This window comes from Poromitra crassiceps, assembly GCF_964638095.1.
Source record: "Poromitra crassiceps genome assembly, chromosome: 16".
In the NCBI taxonomy this organism is placed as follows: Eukaryota; Metazoa; Chordata; class Actinopteri; order Beryciformes; family Melamphaidae; genus Poromitra; species Poromitra crassiceps.
Genome location: NC_139645.1, coordinates 39026148 through 39044698, shown reverse-complemented (window position 1 = coordinate 39044698; position 18551 = coordinate 39026148). Strand labels below are relative to the sequence as shown.

Genomic DNA, 18551 nt, shown 5'->3' with positions numbered 1-18551 from the left:
CCGGCTTGGCTGCAATGAGCCTTGGGGCTCTTTTTAGCCCGAAGCCATCCTTCTGTCAAGGGACATTATTCTCGTTTGGTCACAGCTTAAGAGGCTGGGTTTCACCCGGGCAGATAAAACTGGGCTGACAGTTGGAGAGAAAGCAGCTTTGATCTCCACCGTCTTCACGCGGCGGAACCGAAATGACAGGCAAGGGGGTCGTAGCGGCACTTTATTCCACCAGAGGTGCTGCAGAGGCTTGTAAAAAATGCCTGCAAATCTGGGCTTTCACATTGGGCTCGGCCCAAAACAATACCGAAGCTGGCCCCTCGTGTGCCCCCTATAGTGCCTTCGGGGGACTGAGGGAGCCTCATTCCTCACTGGTGATACGCCCTATGTTCCAGGCTCCATATGGAGGTGGTGTTTCATCATCCTCCTGCCTGCCCCCGTTAAATATCTATTTTTACCTTAACGTCTGCTGTGGCCCCCGATGATACACAAAACACCTACAGTGAAGCGCCACCTCGGATTAGGTGTAACAGTAGGGTGATACGCTCCAGGTGTGGTCCAGATAACCTGCGAGAACTTTGCAAACAATAATTCTGTAAGTTAACGCTACATTACACTTCTTCACGATAAAATGTCGCCTGATTTTCAAGCCGGGTGATGTGCTGCTGGTGTTCAAGAAGAGAAGATGCACCCATAGGCCATCCCATGCATCTCCAGACAGCTGTGGAAGTGCAGCGTGTCGTGGTGCCTCGACACTGGAGTCCTATGATGACAATTAGTCGCACACACGGCATAATGACAATTACAAATGACAATGTTCACGTAAGAAGAATAAGAGAATAGCGAGGACGCCAGGAGCACTTCTGAAGTTGTTTATTGATGAAATAAACCAGAGAATAGAATATGTGACGGTGTAGCCTATCATGAGCAAGCTAAGCTAACTCCTGCTGTATAGCTGTATAGCGACATGCAGAATGCTCGACTCATCTCGACATGAGAGAGCATTAGGCTAAGTAGGCACTACAATAACAGTAACCAACAGAACATTACATTACCGTTAGCAGCTTAGATTGTACTTAAAGCAGTCTTTTTGATACGTTTGCTACAGCATCCTGGTAGTTTTAAATACTCTTTTTCTTTTTGGGTATGTGCCACTGTCCCTTGCAATAAATAAATGTAGCCTATATCCTTGGCGAGCAATATATGTCATAGCCTCTTGCTGCTGTTTTGCTCTAATCTACTTTACTGCGCAGTTATCTTTCAAACCTGGATCGTTAGCGGTTGGGCTAATGTTTCAGTAGCATCGTTAGCGGTTGGGCTAATGTTTCAGTAGCATCGTTAGCGGTTGGGCTAATGTTTCAGTAGCATTGCTGCAGAGTCAACCTGGCAACAAACTGGGACACATCTTTGCTCCTCGCTGTTTAGCTACTATACTGTTTGTGATTCATGGCTCCTTATTGAATTGTGTTTACAAAGCTACATGGCAGCATAACATCATTAGCCAAGTGGAGATAAGATAGCAATTTCCTTAGAAATGCATTTTAATATAATAATAATAATAATAAACGTGGGTTTTCTATAGCGCTTTTCAAGGACTCAAAGACGCTTTACAAAAAGAAACACTGAAGGGGCGGGGACGACGTAAGTGCAACAGACAATGGACAAACACGACACAAGCACACAGGGATAGGCAGGGGGAGCTAGGAGAAGGCAGAGGAGACGGGATTTTACCTCGTAACATTAATTTTCAACGCCAACCACTCACTTCTGATTTTAGTAGATAAATATTTGAAATTTTTGTGTCCACATGATCATTATATTTAACCATAAATGTGTGATACACAAATGACAAATGGCACAAAGCAACCATGTATTGAAGTATACACAATGTTATGACATTTTGATGTGGTTTTGAACCAAATCCATATTTCTATATTTGACTTGCTGTGGATACCGACAGTGTGCAGTACATGAGTACTGTTCTGAAAAGTGCGATATAAATAAAGTTTATTATAATAATAATAATAATAATAATTATTATGAGCCCAGAAACTGTTTGTGTCAGCTGACAGACTAGTGACGTTGCTATTAGTGGGGCAATGCAAATACATGTATACTGTAAGCAGGCACCCTGGCTAGTGTGAGGCATTTAGCCTTTTATTTCTTTGTCATAATCACATCATAGCTTCTATATTGTTGATTGTGAGTTGATGCAGCCCCCGCCCCCCCTTTATTATGAATGAATTATACTGACGTATATCTTATTATGTATTCCAATGTCATTATGTCATAATAGCTGGGAAAAGCCTGTGCTCCAGTGTGGAGGCATGGCCTCTTTGGTGCAGCTCTGCAGTGTGCAGACTCCGGGTAATGTGACAGTGCAGCCCAAAGCACTCCATCCTCACCCCAGCACAGAGGGAATAGGGAAAAAGGGGAAAGAGAGGATAGGTAAACAGAGCCATTAGAGACAAATCTATTTCTGAAGAAAACAAAATCACATCATCAAACAAGAGAAAAAGAAAAATATGATCCTGCAGCCCTTTGGGCCTTGGCGTAGAAATGATAGCCGACTATGGCATTTGTCTTTATCAGTCTGCCTTGAGGGAGGGAGGGAGAGGGCGGAGGGAGGGAGGGAGGGTGGGAGGGAGGAAGAGGGCGGTGGGAGGGAGGATGAGGGAGGGAGGGAGGGAGAGAGGGAGGGAGAGGGCGGTGGGAGGGAGGATGAGGGAGGGAGGATAAAAAAGAGAGAGTGAGGAAGAGAACGGAAAGGAAGAGCACTGCATCTTCTAATACTTCTATGTCACGAAGAGGCCACACACATTCATTACTTTTGTGACTTGGTGTTTGTGGGACGTGGACAGCTGCACGTATGATGATTCCACCTTCATACAGATGTTCTGGTCTTGGTGCTGCTGGTGTGAGACGGCTCTCAGATGGTCATCCTTTAACTGGAGCAGAGTGAAGGGCTCGGTGGGCAGCAAGCCACAGCGTCATCAGTCATGACTCGCCCGGGGAGCCGTACGCAGCTTCATCAAAATGACAAGATTGACTTTCCACATTTTCTCTTTTCTCTCTGACGTTTGGTTGTTTATCCTGGTTTGCAGCGGCAGTGGCACAGAGTCCATATGGAGCCATGCGTCTAAAAATAGATACTTATGGTTGAACCCGATTATGGTCACTCTATAATTAGATCAGCATAAGTCTTAATATAATATTGGGACGGGGCATTATTTTGAAATTCAATATAGCACGATCACAAAAATGTGACAAGGGGGGGCAGAAAAAATAATTCTGATATTAGCTGCATTTGATTGTTCTGTAGTCATCACAAATGAGATGGCTTACTCATCAAGCTCTCCACGTGATTTGCACTTTGTAACCAAATGACATTTTTACATTGTTGTTTACATGCTAGCAAAGCCAGTGCCATTGCTAACAAGATTTACGGCTCAGAAAGAAACACGATTCTGCACAGTCAGACTTTGCTGTCATTTAACTCTTATTTATCACATCGTATCGCGGTTGTGTGGAATTGTGAACCGCATATTGCGCATCGTATCGTAGCATGAGATATAAGAATATCCCATCCCAATATATAATATACACTAATATACCAGCCTCACCGGCAATTGCTTCCTTAACCCATTGATACCTGATGCAGCATTTGTGTGTGTATCCCTTTAAGACCGCAAACCGCGTTAAGGGGTACACACACAAATGAGGGATATACACGCAAATGCTGCATCAGGTATCAATGGGTTAAAGAGGTCTGAGACATGCAGCTGTGCATCCCTTTAAAGCAATTGCTGTCGTACAGTAATGGAGTCCCCAAACAAGGATGGCAGCCTGTAAGGACAAAAGGACGGCAGCCTGTAAGGACAAAAGGACGGCAGCCTGTAAGGACAAAAGGACGGCAGCCTGTAAGGACAAAAGGACGGCAGCCTGTAAGGACAAAAGGACGGCAGCCTGTAAGGACAAAAGGACGGCAGCCTGTAAGGACAAAAGGACGGCAGCCTGTAAGGACAAAAGGACGGCAGCCTGTAAGGACAAAAGGACGGCAGCCTGTAAGGACAAAAGTCACACAGCAGCAATAAACTCATAAGGACATGTTCAGCGGAGTAAAGCTAATCTGCTCTGCTATTGATTATGACCCTTTTCTGTCATTGGTGAGTCCATGCCCCTCCCCCCTACCTCACTATGAGTCCATGCCTCTCCCCCCTACCTCACTATGAGTCCATGCCCCTCCCCCCTACCTCACTATGAGTACATGCCCCTCCCCCCTACCTCACTATGAGTCCATGCCCCTCCCCCCCTACCTCACTATGAGTCCATGCCCCTCCCCCCTACCTCACTATGAGTCCATGCCCCTCCCCCCTACCTCACTATGAGTCCATGCCCCTCCCCCCCACCTCACTATGAGTCCATGCCCCTCCCCCCTACCTCACTATGAGTCCATGCCCCTCCCCCCTACCTCACTATGAGTCCATGCCCCTCCCCCTCCCCCCCACCTCACTATGAGTCCATGCCCCTCCCCCCACCTCACTATGAGTCCATGCCCCTCCCCCCCACCTCACTATGGCATTTCATTCACTTTACTTCCTGAAACAAGCTGGCACACTCGTGTTGCTTTGCATCAGATGGATTTCCATCTGAGAATTGTTTGTCTCCAAAAATCCAAGGGATGCCTCTCTCTGGCCTCCATCTTGGCTGGGTAGTATATACCTATATGATAGCCTGTCTGCCTGTCCTCACAGGGTATGCCAAGTCCTTACAGGTGCTTCATCATTTCCTCTACCCAATGCCAGTCAATTTTCACACAACACACACACACACACACACACACACACACACACACACACACACACACACACACACCACACACACACACACACACATCCACACACCCACCCACACACACACACACACACACACCCACACCCACACCCACACACCCACACCCACACACACACACACACACACACACACACACACACACACACACATCCACACACCCACCCACACACACACACACCCACACCCACACCACACAAAATGATTTGGCCAGAGCGGGCGCTCTCTGTGTTGCAGCCAGACTCACTGCTCTTTAGTGGCTCTGCTGTTTGCTGTTCTGTTAAGACACCACGGGGACATTTGGACGTGTCTCTCATATCTTTTTTGTCCTGCTGACCATCCCCCCCCCTGCCCCTCATTGGTTTGCCAAGATACTGTCGCTAACTTTGAAGTCTAATTGCGTCCGAAGTGGATTTATCCTAGAGCTGTCTGAATGATGCCTATTATCTCTGTATACTTGTTAGAAATAAGGAAATAATAAATACAATCTATTATTTACACACACACACACACACACACACACACACACACACACACACACACACACACACACACACACACACACACACACAGAGGAGTGTATAATGAGTGTGTAATGTATATGTGAAAATTGGGGGGGGAAACATTTTGTTGGTTTTTCCACATTTAAAGCGTGCACTGTGAGGAGCGATAATGAAATCATGGACATTCAGACATTTTTAGAATATTAAAAAGAAAGTGTCAGGATTTCAGACGTCTGAGCTAATTGTAGCAGAAGGCAGCGAGCGGGTGGGATAGTTAGCACCCACATCGTCTTACTGCTGTGCCAGTGCTGCTCCAGTCACATGACAGCGCAGTCTTCTGAGACTGGTAAGCGATCTGCCATCTGGACGGTGTCTTAATTGGACACCGGTAAAGCTCTTGCTCGATGGAAATAAAGCAGAGGTTGCTGGAGTCAAGTCTGACACAGAGTGGATGTGACGGTGATGAGCGCGGCGAGGATGACGATGATGCTGATGATGATAACGATGATGAGGATGATGCTGATGATGATAACGATGATGAGGATGCTCGTCATCATTAGTGGCGTAATCATAGAGTGCTATGATAATGATAATGTCAACAAAGAAGACTAACGGAAATAATGGTGATGGCTGCGACGGTGACAGTCCCGCTCTTATTTTAGCTCCGTAAGAGTGAATAATGACTCTCTCCTTCCTCTCCCTCTGCCCTCCGCCTCAGGTCAGAACATGGCGTTCCCCCCGGTGGCTCTGTGGGTAACGGTCGGTCTGGCCGTGTGTCTGCTGGGTCTGCTCATCGCCCTGGCTGCTGTCTGCCGCAGGAAGATCAAGGAGAGCTGTGAGGAGGCCAGGAGAGAAGGTGAGAGCTGTGAGTAGGCCAGGAGAGAAGGTGAGAGAGCTGTTAGGAGGCCAGGAGAGAAGGTTAGAGCTGTGAGGAGGCCAGGAGAGAAGGTGAGAGAGCTGTTAGGAGGCCAGGAGAGAAGGTGAGAGAGCTGTTAGGAGGCCAGGAGAGAAGGTGAGAGCTGTTAGGAGGCCAGGAGAGAAGGTGAGAGAGCTGTTAGGAGGCCAGGAGAGAAGGTGAGAGAGCTGTTAGGAGGCCAGGAGAGAAGGTGAGAGCTGTGAGGAGGCCAGGAGAGAAGGTGAGAGAGCTGTTAGGAGGCCAGGAGAGAAGGCGAGAGCTGTTAGGAGACCAGGAGAGAAGGCGAGAGCTGTTAGGAGGCCAGGAGAGAAGGTGAGAGCTGTTAGGAGGCCAAGAGAGAAGGTGAGAGAGCTGTTAGGAGGCCAGGAGAGAAGGTGAGAGAGCTGTTAGGAGAGCTGTTAGGAGGCCAGGAGAGAAGGTGAGAGCTGTTAGGAGGCCAGGAGAGAAGGTGAGAGCTGTTAGGAGGCTAGGAGAGAAGGTGAGAGCTGTTAGGAGGCCAGGAGAGAAGGTGAGAGCTGTTAGGAGACCAGGAGAGAAGGTGAGAGCTGTGAGGAGACCAGGAGAGAAGGTGAGAGAGCTGTTAGGAGGCCAGGGGAGAAGGTGAGAGAGCTGTTAGGAGGCCAGGAGAGAAGGTGAGAGCTGTTAGGAGGCCAGGAGAGAAGGTGAGAGCTGTTAGGAGGCCAGGAGAGAAGGTGAGAGCTGTTAGGAGGCCAGGAGAGAAGGTTAGAGCTGTTAGGAGGCCAGGAGAGAAGGTGAGAGCTGTTATGAGGCCAGGAGAGAAGGTGAGAGCTGTTAGGAGGCCAAGAGAGAAGGTGAGAGCTGTTAGGAGGCCAGGAGAGAAGGTGAGAGCTGTGAGGAGACCAGGAGAGAAGGTGAGAGCTTTGAGGAGGCCAGGAGAGAAGGTGAGAGCTGTGAGGAGACCAGGAGAGAAGGTGAGAGCTTTGAGGAGACCAGGAGAGAAGGTTAGAGCTGTTAGGAGGCCAGGAGAGAAGGTGGGAGCTGTTAGGAGGCCAGGGGAGAAGGTTAGAGCTGTTAGGAGGCCAGGAGAGAAGGTGAGAGCTGTTAGGAGGCCAGGAGAGAAGGTGAGAGCTGTGAGGAGACCAGGAGAGAAGGTGAGAGCTGTTAGGAGGCCAGGGGAGAAGGTGAGAGCTGTTAGGAGACCAGGAGAGAAGGTGAGAGCTGTGAGGAGACCAGGAGAGAAGGTGAGAGCTGTTAGGAGACCAGGAGAGAAGGTGAGAGCTTTGAGGAGACCAGGAGAGAAGGTGAGAGAGCTGTTAGGAGGCCAGGAGAGAAGGTGAGAGCTGTTAGGAGACCAGGAGAGAAGGTGAGAGAGCTGTTAGGAGGCCAGGAGAGAAGGTGAGAGCTGTTAGGAGACCAGGAGAGAAGGTGAGAGCTGTTAGGAGGCCAGGAGAGAAGGTGAGAGAGCTGTTAGGAGGCCAGGAGAGAAGGTGAGAGCTGTTAGGAGGCCAGGAGAGAAGGTGAGAGAGCTGTTAGGAGGCCAGGAGAGATGGTGAGAGAGCTGTTAGGAGGCCAGGAGAGAAGGTGAGAGCTGTTAGGAGGCCAGGAGAGAAGGTTAGAGCTGTGAGGAGACCAGGAGAGAAGATGAGAGCTGTTAGGAGGCCAGGAGAGAAGGTTAGAGCTGTTAGGAGGCCAGGAGAGAAGGTGAGAGCTGTTAGGAGGCCAGGAGAGAAGGTTGGGGAAATAAATGAATAGAGAGAGAGAGAGACTCTGCACACTCCATGCCAGTATGCTTACAAATTGCAAGGACGACAATTCATCAGTGATGATCTCCCCAAAATCCATATTTAATATTCCAGGGTTAGATGAAAGGATGTTTTTGGGCTGCCTTCCCTTCATTAGGTTCATTATGAAATGTGGACCTCAGAGCGATGGCAAGTTTAGAGCTACGCAAGCCAAAAAAAAGAGAGCAAATAATTAAGAGTAATGAGATGATTTCCTGCTTTTTGGTCTAAGCCTGTTGAATAATGGATGCTAACCTGTCATGCTCTCACGCCCTCTCAGCCCTTCCCAGGGCCCTGGGAAGGGCCCTCATTAAAATGCAGAATGACTCCCTCCTCCATACGCGGTTCGCGGTCTTAAAGGGATACACACACAAATGCTGCATCAGGTATCAATGGGTTAAAGGCCAGTGGATGATCTGCATATTCCACGTGTTGCCCAGCTCAGGTGGGAGGCCCAGGCAGACCCGCAGAGATAGGGGGAGCAGCCGGTGATGAGATGTTAACAGCTCAAGGAACTTTCTGAATCCAGAGGGAGAGTTCTGCCTTAACCGTGCACCTACTAGGCAGGTTGTCTGATGGTGCGACACATTATCTTCAGCATGGAGAGGAACATCGTTACCCGGGTCCCAATAATTAGCGTGGCGGAATAGCCGAGGAACGACTGCGAGTGCAAAGAGGGGGGGAAAAGTTTAGAAATGAGATGGAGAGTGCCGAGCCACAGCTCTGTGGTAATGAGAGGAAGAGACATTTAAATAAAGGTCACCTAGTGTCTGCATCGCCTGGGCTTTAAGAATAAATATGGAGGTGACACAGACTCAGCGAACATATGAAATCAAATGATAAGAGAGAAATATAATGCACTTCCACCAATGGCAAAGGTCTGGCCAGGCTGGTGGACAGTGCGAGGATCCGCCCCCCTGCCTGCGGCCGTGGCTCTGGGATTGATTATGTGACCTGCCACCTTATCATTCAAGCAGGAAGTTGAATAGCGGGAGCGTCGACTTCTTCACATATCATGCAGACGTATCGTGCTCCTGATAAGACGATACTATATGAATACAGAGCTCCTGATAGGACGATACTACTGTATATGAATACAGATGTGCGGGGGGGGGGGGGGGGGGGACTTAAAATGTGATTGCAATGCACATACCCAGAGCTGTGGCAGGAAGCAGGGGGAAAGTGCAACCTAATTGTGGTTGTCTTATCTTTTAATGGTGTTCTTGGCTATGGCCAGATTGAAGTTGCGAGTGTGCGTAGCGAGAGGGTGGGAACGGTCAGAGCGAGTGGAGAAGCCAGGAAGTCATTTTTCTCAGCTGTCATAATGTATGTGGAGCAGTGGAGTGCCTCTCCTAACAGAGCACAGCAGCTTGTGGGACTGCAGCTGGAAGTCAAAGCTCACTTTATACAGGATAGTAGGGCTGGGTATTGGCAAGGACCTCGCGATACTTAAGCAATATCACACGAGAGGGAGTGCGGTTGTTGGCTAATATTGGCACTGCTGTGATTCGGTCGTAGGCACGAGGCCGCAGGCCGAGTGCCGAAGATAATCACAGCAGTGCCAATATTAGACAACAACAGCACGACCTCGAGTGTGATATTGCTTTTATACAACAGTTCTATTAACTCATTGAGTGCCAGCCACTTTTGGAGAACGGACGCTCCCAGTGCCAGAGTTTCAGAGCGTTTTCAGTGATTTCTCGAGGCCCACAGAATATTGTGTGATATTACTATGTAAACACTGAACACGCACAAAGAACGATGAGACTCTATTCTATCATCTGCAAAAAAAAGTTTATTGATCCCATTTTCCGTTCTTTAGTTATGAGCCGGAGAAGATAGCTTGATTCATCCAAAAACAGCAATTTTTTTCTAGAAGCTGAGATAATTGGCCTTTTGTGAAATTAAACATTTCAAGCACATCACTGACTCTGAAGCTAATCTTTTCTAATGTAGTCACACCTCAAAAATAATTTCCTTCAATAAAACAGTTTAGGCCAGGGAATTTTGTTTGGCAGAATAATATTTTTAGCTACAACCAGCAGCGCTGGCCCCTGCGTGCGCTGCTGGTTGCAGCTTCTTGCTGGTCTTGATTTGCTGCTGGTGGGCATCGGATATTCTGGCTTGCGTTTGTCAATCCTGTCCTGCTGCCTGGGTCTGTCTGGGTGTTGCGTGCTGCTCTGCGTGCCCCCCCCGCCCCGCCTCGCCTCGCCTCGCCTCAACTGCACACTCCTCCTCCTGTCTGTGGTGGCTCTCTGCTGAGTTTGCTGTGCGCACAGTGAAGGGTGCGCAACATCCAGTTTTTTTACAGCGTTCCGCGTGTGTTTGTCACCGGCAACGATGCTTCCAGTTGAGAATAATAACAACTCCACGGTGTGGATGTGCGGATGTGCTGTCGCAACCGACACGGAGCGGCTCAATTGTGGGAGCAGATTGGCTGCTGCAGGCACAGCTGCAGTAACGTGCTTCAGCATATCGATGCATACGGATGCGATGCGATTTCCGTTTCCATAACGACTTCTTCTTTGTTTTTTCCTTGCCTTTCTGTTATGTGGAGAGCACTGTCGCCACCTAAGGGTTCTGTAAAATAGGTTATAGACCTCCAATAGCTATAATATTTGTACAGGAGAGGCAGAAGGCTTTGATCGACGCCCCACCGTCAAAAAACGCAATTGACGAACATGTCCGTCCTTGGCACTCTACGTTACTATTTGAAATGACGAACATGTCCGTCCATGGCACTCAATGAGTTAAACAAAGCTGATTAAAAAAATTACAAAAAGCTGAGAAAATATATGATTTCTCTATTTATTCCTCCGCCAACAAAAATAGTTCCCTCAGCTTTCTGCTTTGCCGAAAATGTAGCCTAATCAGCCTAATTAACTGCAGGCTGTCTACTTTACTACTGTCTACTCTACAGCTGTGAAGCGTTTTGTTGATTAGGGCAGCTGTGAAGCGGAGTGATCTACACACAGTAAAGCGCCAGTGCGTTATCATGAAATATCGGCACTGGTAGGATCCCTCTTGTCCAATCAAATTGCCCGGCCGGAACTAACTGTTGTATAAGATACAATACAATACATATTGCGATATATTGCAATACTCTACTACAATTGACTCAAAATAAAATAAAAAGTAGCTAAAAAATACAACACGCTGTGTACCACCCAGGTAGTGTAATAATATGCACATCACTTTATATTGATAACTTAGTGCACAAATTTAGTCAAAACTACTGAGTGTTGAGTGTGTTACTGAACGCACTGACATAAAAAGTTTTCTTATTGTGTCCCTGAACACGCGTCGATTAAAAGAAATCGATATGGGAAATATCGATACAGTATCGATATAGTATCGCAGGAAAAAGTATCGCGATATATTGGCGTATCGATTTTATGTTGTATCGAATAGTGTTGTATCTTGGCTTTGCTTTTTCTTGTATTTCTTGTATTTCTTTCTTTCTTTCTTTCTGTCTTTCATTTATCTTTCCTCCCTTCCTTCCTTCCTTCCCCTCTGTCCCTCCATCCATAATGGCTCGCACTACATATCTAACAGCTCTCCATGACCTAGTGTTCCACTCCTCCAAAGCTCATTTGACATTTAAATAAGCGTGTGATTTAATCAGAGTGACCCTTTGACATCATCTGTGTTGTATCTGTGACACGGGACACTTCTCCCTGTGACATCATCTGTGCTGTATCTGTGACACGGGACACTTCTCCCTGTGACATCATCTATGCTGTATCTGTGACACGGGACACTTCTCCCTGTGACATCATCTGTGTTGTATCTGTGACACGGGACACTTCTCCCTGTGACATCATCTGTGTTGTATCTGTGACACGGGACACTTCTCCCTGTGACATCATCTGTGCTGTATCTGTGACACGGGACACTTCCCCCTGTGACATCATCTGTGCTGTATCTGTGACACGGGACACTTCTCCCTGTGACATCATCTGTGTTGTATCTGTGACACGGGACACTTCTCCCTGTGACATCATCTGTGTTGTATCTGTGACACGGGACACTTCTCCCTGTGACATCATCTGTGTTGTATCTGTGACACGGGACACTTCTCCCTGTGACATCATCTGTGCTGTATCTGTGACACGGGACACTTCCCCCTGTGACATCATCTGTGCTGTATCTGTGACACGGGACACTTCTCCCTGTGACATCATCTGTGTTGTATCTGTGACACGGGACACTTCTCCCTGTGACATCATCTGTGTTGTATCTGTGACACGGGACACTTCTCCCTGTGACATCATCTGTGTTGTATCTGTGACACGGGACACTTCTCCCTGTGACATCATCTGTGTTGTATCTGTGACACGGGACACTTCTCCCTGTGACATCATCTGTGTTGTATCTGTGACACGGGACACTTCTCCCTGTGACATCATCTGTGTTGTATCTGTGACACGGGACACTTCTCCCTGTGACATCATCTGTGTTGTATCTGTGACACGGGACACTTCTCCCTGTGACATCATCTGTGTTGTATCTGTGACACGGGACACTTCTCCCTGTGACATCATCTGTGCTGTATCTGTGACACGGGACACTTCTCCCTGTGACATCATCTGTGTTGTATCTGTGACACGGGACACTTCTCCCTGTGACATCATCTGTGTTGTATCTGTGACACGGGACACTTCTCCCTGTGACATCATCTGTGTTGTATCTGTGACACGGTACACTTCTCCCTGTGACATCATCTGTGTTGTATCTGTGACACGGGACACTTCTCCCTGTGACATCATCTGTGTTGTATCTGTGACACGGGACACTTCTCCTGTGTGTGATGGATGAAAGTCATACAGGAGTTTCCCAGAGGATTTGTTTTCCCAGCAGCGATGCTCATGTGTTTTGCGGGGGGGTGCTCAGGTTAACCCCTGACCGGATGCTGTGGCTGGCCCTGTGACTGGCGCGCACACACACACACACACACACACACACACACACACACACACACACACACACACACTAGAGCCCCACCGATACTGGATTTTTGGGACCGATACTGATATTAGGCAGTAAAAAAATGCCGATATCGATATATCAGCCGATATTCTTATACACATTATATTACACAATATATTATATTTGCAGTGATCCCTCAAATATCAAACACTTGACAAAGATATGACTTGAAATATGTAATGTAGGCAGGATATTTTACAATAAACTTCATTGTCCAAAATAACATCAATGCAATGAAACTGTAAACTTCACTGGGAATAATTAATTAATTATAGCTATTATAACTATAGCTAACTAGAAATACAAAAACACAAATAGAACAATTTTTATAACTTGAGTTAAGAAAAGGGATCAAATATACACAACATGCTGTCTATAACTTAAAAAAATTAAGTAAAAAAATATCGGCAATATCAGCCAACACATACCGTATGGTCTGGGTGAAAAGTCTATTCTATTCTGAATGGCTGGGCTAGTCTACTACGATGCATTGTAAAACATGGAGGTACAAATTCAAAATAGTTTCTCACATTTAAAGGAAACAATGTCTCAAGTTAATAATGAGATAAGATAAGATATACACATTTTGTGTGGAGGGAGGGAAATTGATTTTGCATCTAATATTCAGCACCCCAGCAAATAGAGCTGAACTGCAAGACTGTACTTCACAAACTGCCAGACTGGAAACACAAGAGACATTTTGTTTACAATGATCCAATCTGATATTGTCTCTTGTGTCGGGAAACACAAAGAGTTTTGCTGTAGATTCACATTGAACCATGAAGCTGTCAGCCAAGTCACACGTGTCAATCTAATGAGCCAAGTCACACGTGTCAATCTAATGAGCCAAGTCACACGTGTCAATCTAATGGTTGGCTCAGATGACAAGAGTTCTTTCTCGCTGAGAATCGGAGGAGAGATCTGGACCTGAGTCTTGGTCAGAACCGAAGTTTGGCACGGAATATCTGCTAATGTGAGCTGTGTAGAGATCAAATCTGAACCTTCCCGAACTGTTCGATGACACATCGGACACTTCCCGATAATGTCTAACCTGTTTGATATTTGTATCTGCACGGAGACGTCACCTCGTTACGCCTTCCATCTTCCGGGGCAGCTGATGGCGCCTAGCAACAGTAAAACTTTTAGCACTAGGCTAGCGTACCAACAACGTTATAATAAGCATCTATAGCCTATTAAAACTGAGGGTTTCTCACCTCTGGTCCTCGGGAACGGACAGCCTGCTCTGCCTGTCTGCTAGGGCTGCTCGATTATGGCAAAAATAACCATAATCACGATTATTTTGACTGATATCGAGATCACGATTATTTTATGCGATTTTTTTTTAAGCATTTATTGAACTTGAAAAAGTTGTATTTTTAATACAGTACTAGATTTATTTGAACTTTAAACATAATTGAACTGAAAAACAAAGATGCATGGAAATAAAGGTAAATGGTATATAAATAAATAACTAAAACAAATGTATCCAAAATAATTGTTTTATCTCGATTATCTTGTTTTCATAATTGTGGGAAGCCAAAATTGTAATTGTGATTAAAATCTGATTAATTGCACAGCCCTACTGTCTGCCTCTCCAGTCATTTCCTCATCCTAACTCATCTGGCCTTTTGCTTGATGATGTTCCAAAACTTGTAGTGTGAGCTTGTTTGTTATTTGAGAGAAGACAATCTGTGAAGGTTCTCCTTGCATGTGTGATGCAGCTCAACGTCAAAGTCGGTTTGGATTTTAAAACTCTTGTAATTTGAGCCCAGCTTAAGCTAGCATGAAGTGTCCATCTGGCCGCTATCAGTCAGTTCATCCGCACACAGCTGGCTGGTTTTAGCTATCTTTCCATATTTGGATAATCAGTCTCTCATTTAACCAAACCGAGCTAATATCCCAACTGTCCTCTTCTTATGGGAATGAAGAAGAAGAACGATTTATCCTGTCTTGTCTTTTCGTGACATTGCACGTCTCCTCTGACCTCGACCCAAGCCTGACCGATTAAATGCGTAACATATCCCTTTAGTTACACTCCAATTACTTGAGAGTGAATGACAGAGTCCCCTACCAAACACACATACCAAGAGTAGACCCCTAGCAAACAGACATACCAAGAGTAGACCCCTAGCAAACAGACATACCAAGAGTAGACCCCTAGCAAACATACCAAGAGTAGACCCCTAGCAAACACACATACCAAGAGTAGACCCCTAGCAAACATACCAAGAGTAGACCCCTAGCAAACACACATACCAAGAGTAGACCCCTAGCAAACACACATACCAAGAGTAGACCCCTAGCAAACACACATACCAAGAGTAGACCCCTAGCAAACACACATACCAAGAGTAGACCCCTACCAAACAGACATACCAAGAGTAGACCCCTAGCAAACAGACATACCAAGAGTAGACCCCTAGCAAACATACCAAGAGTAGACCCCTAGCAAACACACATACCAAGAGTAGACCCCTAGCAAACACACATACCAAGAGTAGACCCCTAGCAAACACACATACCAAGAGTAGACCCCTAGCAAACACACATACCAAGAGTAGACCCCTAGCAAACACACATACCAAGAGTAGACCCCTACCAAACAGACATACCAAGAGTAGACCCCTACCAAACAGACATACCAAGAGTAGACCCCTAGCAAACAGACATACCAAGAGTAGACCCCTAGCAAACAGACATACCAAGAGTAGACCCCTAGCAAACACACATACCAAGAGTAGACCCCTAGCAAACACACATACCAAGAGTAGACCCCTACCAAACAGACATACCAAGAGTAGACCCCTAGCAAACAGACATACCAAGAGTAGACCCCTAGCAAACATACCAAGAGTAGACCCCTAGCAAACAGACATACCAAGAGTAGACCCCTAGCAAACACACATACCAAGAGTAGACCCCTAGCAAACACACATACCAAGAGTAGGCCCCTAGCAAACACACATACCAAGAGTAGACCCCTAGCAAACACACATACCAAGAGTAGACCCCTAGCAAACACACATACCAAGAGTAGGATACGTCAAACGCGTCAAACCGCGTCAGACACACCCGTCCCCACCAACCAACTCAAGCAGCGGGCGAAACATGGCCGCCTCCAGTGTGGCTGTTGACAGTTTCAAATTATAACAAAACAACCACTTTTGCAATTTGCAATACATGTCCCGCAAGGTTTCTGAGATTAGGGGAAAGTCTGAGCTGGCGTTACGCTAAACCAAACGTGGGGAGGAGGCAGCGGATTTGTTTGGAGTTAACGTTCGCTGTTGTGGTGGGGGCTATTCTAGGTGGGGGCTAACGTTAGCTAGCTGGTTGTGGCTACCTAGTTGCAGGCAGCGGTCCACAAGCTTGTTGTGACCAAAATCCCCGCATTTAAAGCACTTCATACTCCCAGAGCTGGCGTAAACCATAGAGAACCTCATGCATTACTCAAAATGAAACGTCCAGGGTTTGTGTCTCCAAAAGCAACTAACGCTAACGTTACATGCAAGGTAACGTGAAGCTAACGTAGCTAGCTGCGGGGCAGTCATGATCTCTAAGGAAAACGAATGCGCACATTTAGCCTACATAAAAGCAACATCACATAGTGTCTTTTCTTTAATCTAGAGGCATCATTTTCAGTCAAAAGTGAAACGACACAGATATGATGGCGTATAGTGAGGCTTTCCATGCCTCACTATAGAAATGGCCCCAATGCAAAATTCAGACCGCTTATATGTTGCCGTCATGCCAATAAGAGTCTAAATTGAATTGTTTATGTTTTATCTGCAGACTAAGCAGCTAGGCTTCCGGTTCTATAAAAGCAATTATTTTTTGTATTGACTATTGAGTGATACACTTTACTAAAACAATCATATTATATCAGAAGTGTTGTTTGTGTTCACAAAAGTGATGTCAGATTTGCTTAGGTCAGAGCTATGGAATATTAAATCATCCATCTTTGCTCACTACATCTGCCCTTTCTTTCTTCTTTTTTACCCCAGGTGTGCATAAAATACAGGTTAAGAACTTATGGAAAAGTCATGGAAATCCATTGGTCAAAATGTGTATGAACCCTGAAGGGTTAAATTGAGCATTTATGAGAGATTTCAAAAATATCGAGATATATATCGTGTATCGCGATATAGCCGAAAAACATTGCGATATTCTTTAGAGGCCATATCGCCCAGCCCTACTACCAAACACACATACCAAGAGTAGGCCCCTAGCAAACACACATACCAAGAGTAGGCCCCTACCAAACACACATACCAAGAGTAGACCCCTAGCAAACACACATACCAAGAGTAGACCCCTACCAAACACACATACCAAGAGTAGACCCCTACCAAACACACATACCAAGAGTAGGCAGGTGTGCTGGATTTGTGCCGTGCTACAGGATGTACCTTGATGCAGACATTCTAAAGCTGGTTCACGTTTAAACAAAGCCAGTGCACTCGTGTGCAGTGCAAATGTGAGGATGGTGGAAGATGATGCAACAGTATGTAAAACTGATAGCCTTCTGTGTGTGTGTGTGTGTGTGTATATATATATATATATATATATATATATATATATATATATATATATATACATATATAATATTCAGAGCTAATCTCAAAACATTTGGAAAGAAAGAAAGAAAGAACCCCCTTAGCGACACTGGCGTTTTGATGTCTTTTTAAATTAGCGAGAAAGTGTAATTTTGTCCGGCAGCAGCTGACGTTCAGAGTGAAAGAAGATGAAACTGCAGCGACAGCACAAATCCACCTGTCATTCTCTTCCATGTCCTGATGGCACAATGTTGTCTTGATGCTACATTAGAAGGATTGTTTTAATTGGGCCTTACTAATTCTTGTTGATGGGTAGTAATGCAGGCTTCAAACAAACGCACAGTGTGTGAAATCACAGGTGCCTTTTGCCTCTGACACTCTCATAGCAGCGTTTCACCACCTCTGCCTGTATTTAGAGGAAACACTGGGAGGCCAGGATGATTTAGAGATGGCAGCACTCTGCTGGTGTCAGTGAATAGCTGTAGTCTGTCCCCTGAGGCGCGTGCTGTTATGTCCAGCTGCTGCCCTTAACCTTCACCCAGCCGTCTGCCTAACCCCCACACATCTGCCCCCACACAACTGCCCCCACACACCTGCCCCCACACATCTGCCCCCACACATCTGCCCCCACACAAGTGCCCCCACACACCTGCCCGCACACAACTGCCCCCACACACCTGCCCGCACACATCTGCCCGCACACATCTGCCCCCACACATCTGCCCCCACACAACTGCCCCCACACATCTGCCCCCACACAACTGCCCCCACACATCTGCCCCCACACAAGTGCCCCCACACACCTGCCCGCACACAACTGCCCCCACACATCTGCCCCCACACAAGTGCCCCCACACATCTGCCCCCACACAACTGCCCCCACACATCTGCCCCCACACAAGTGCCCCCACACACCTGCCCGCACACAACTGCCCCCACACAACTGCCCCCACACAACTGCCCCCACACACCTGCCCGCACACATCTGCCCGCACACATCTGCCCCCAC

At 46.6% G+C, this 18551-nt stretch overlaps 1 protein-coding gene across 3 annotated transcripts in view; it reads left to right on the top strand.

Moving 5' to 3' along the window:
* cd276 (CD276 molecule) overlaps positions 1-18551 on the top strand; it is a 164635-nt gene that overhangs the window by 101530 nt on the left and 44554 nt on the right. For all 3 annotated transcript variants that reach the window (XM_083653048.1, XM_083653049.1, XM_083653047.1), the window contains one exon: positions 6061-6198. In XM_083653048.1, coding sequence (XP_083509174.1) covers positions 6061-6198 — 138 coding nt within the window. The remainder of the gene's footprint in view (positions 1-6060; positions 6199-18551) is intronic.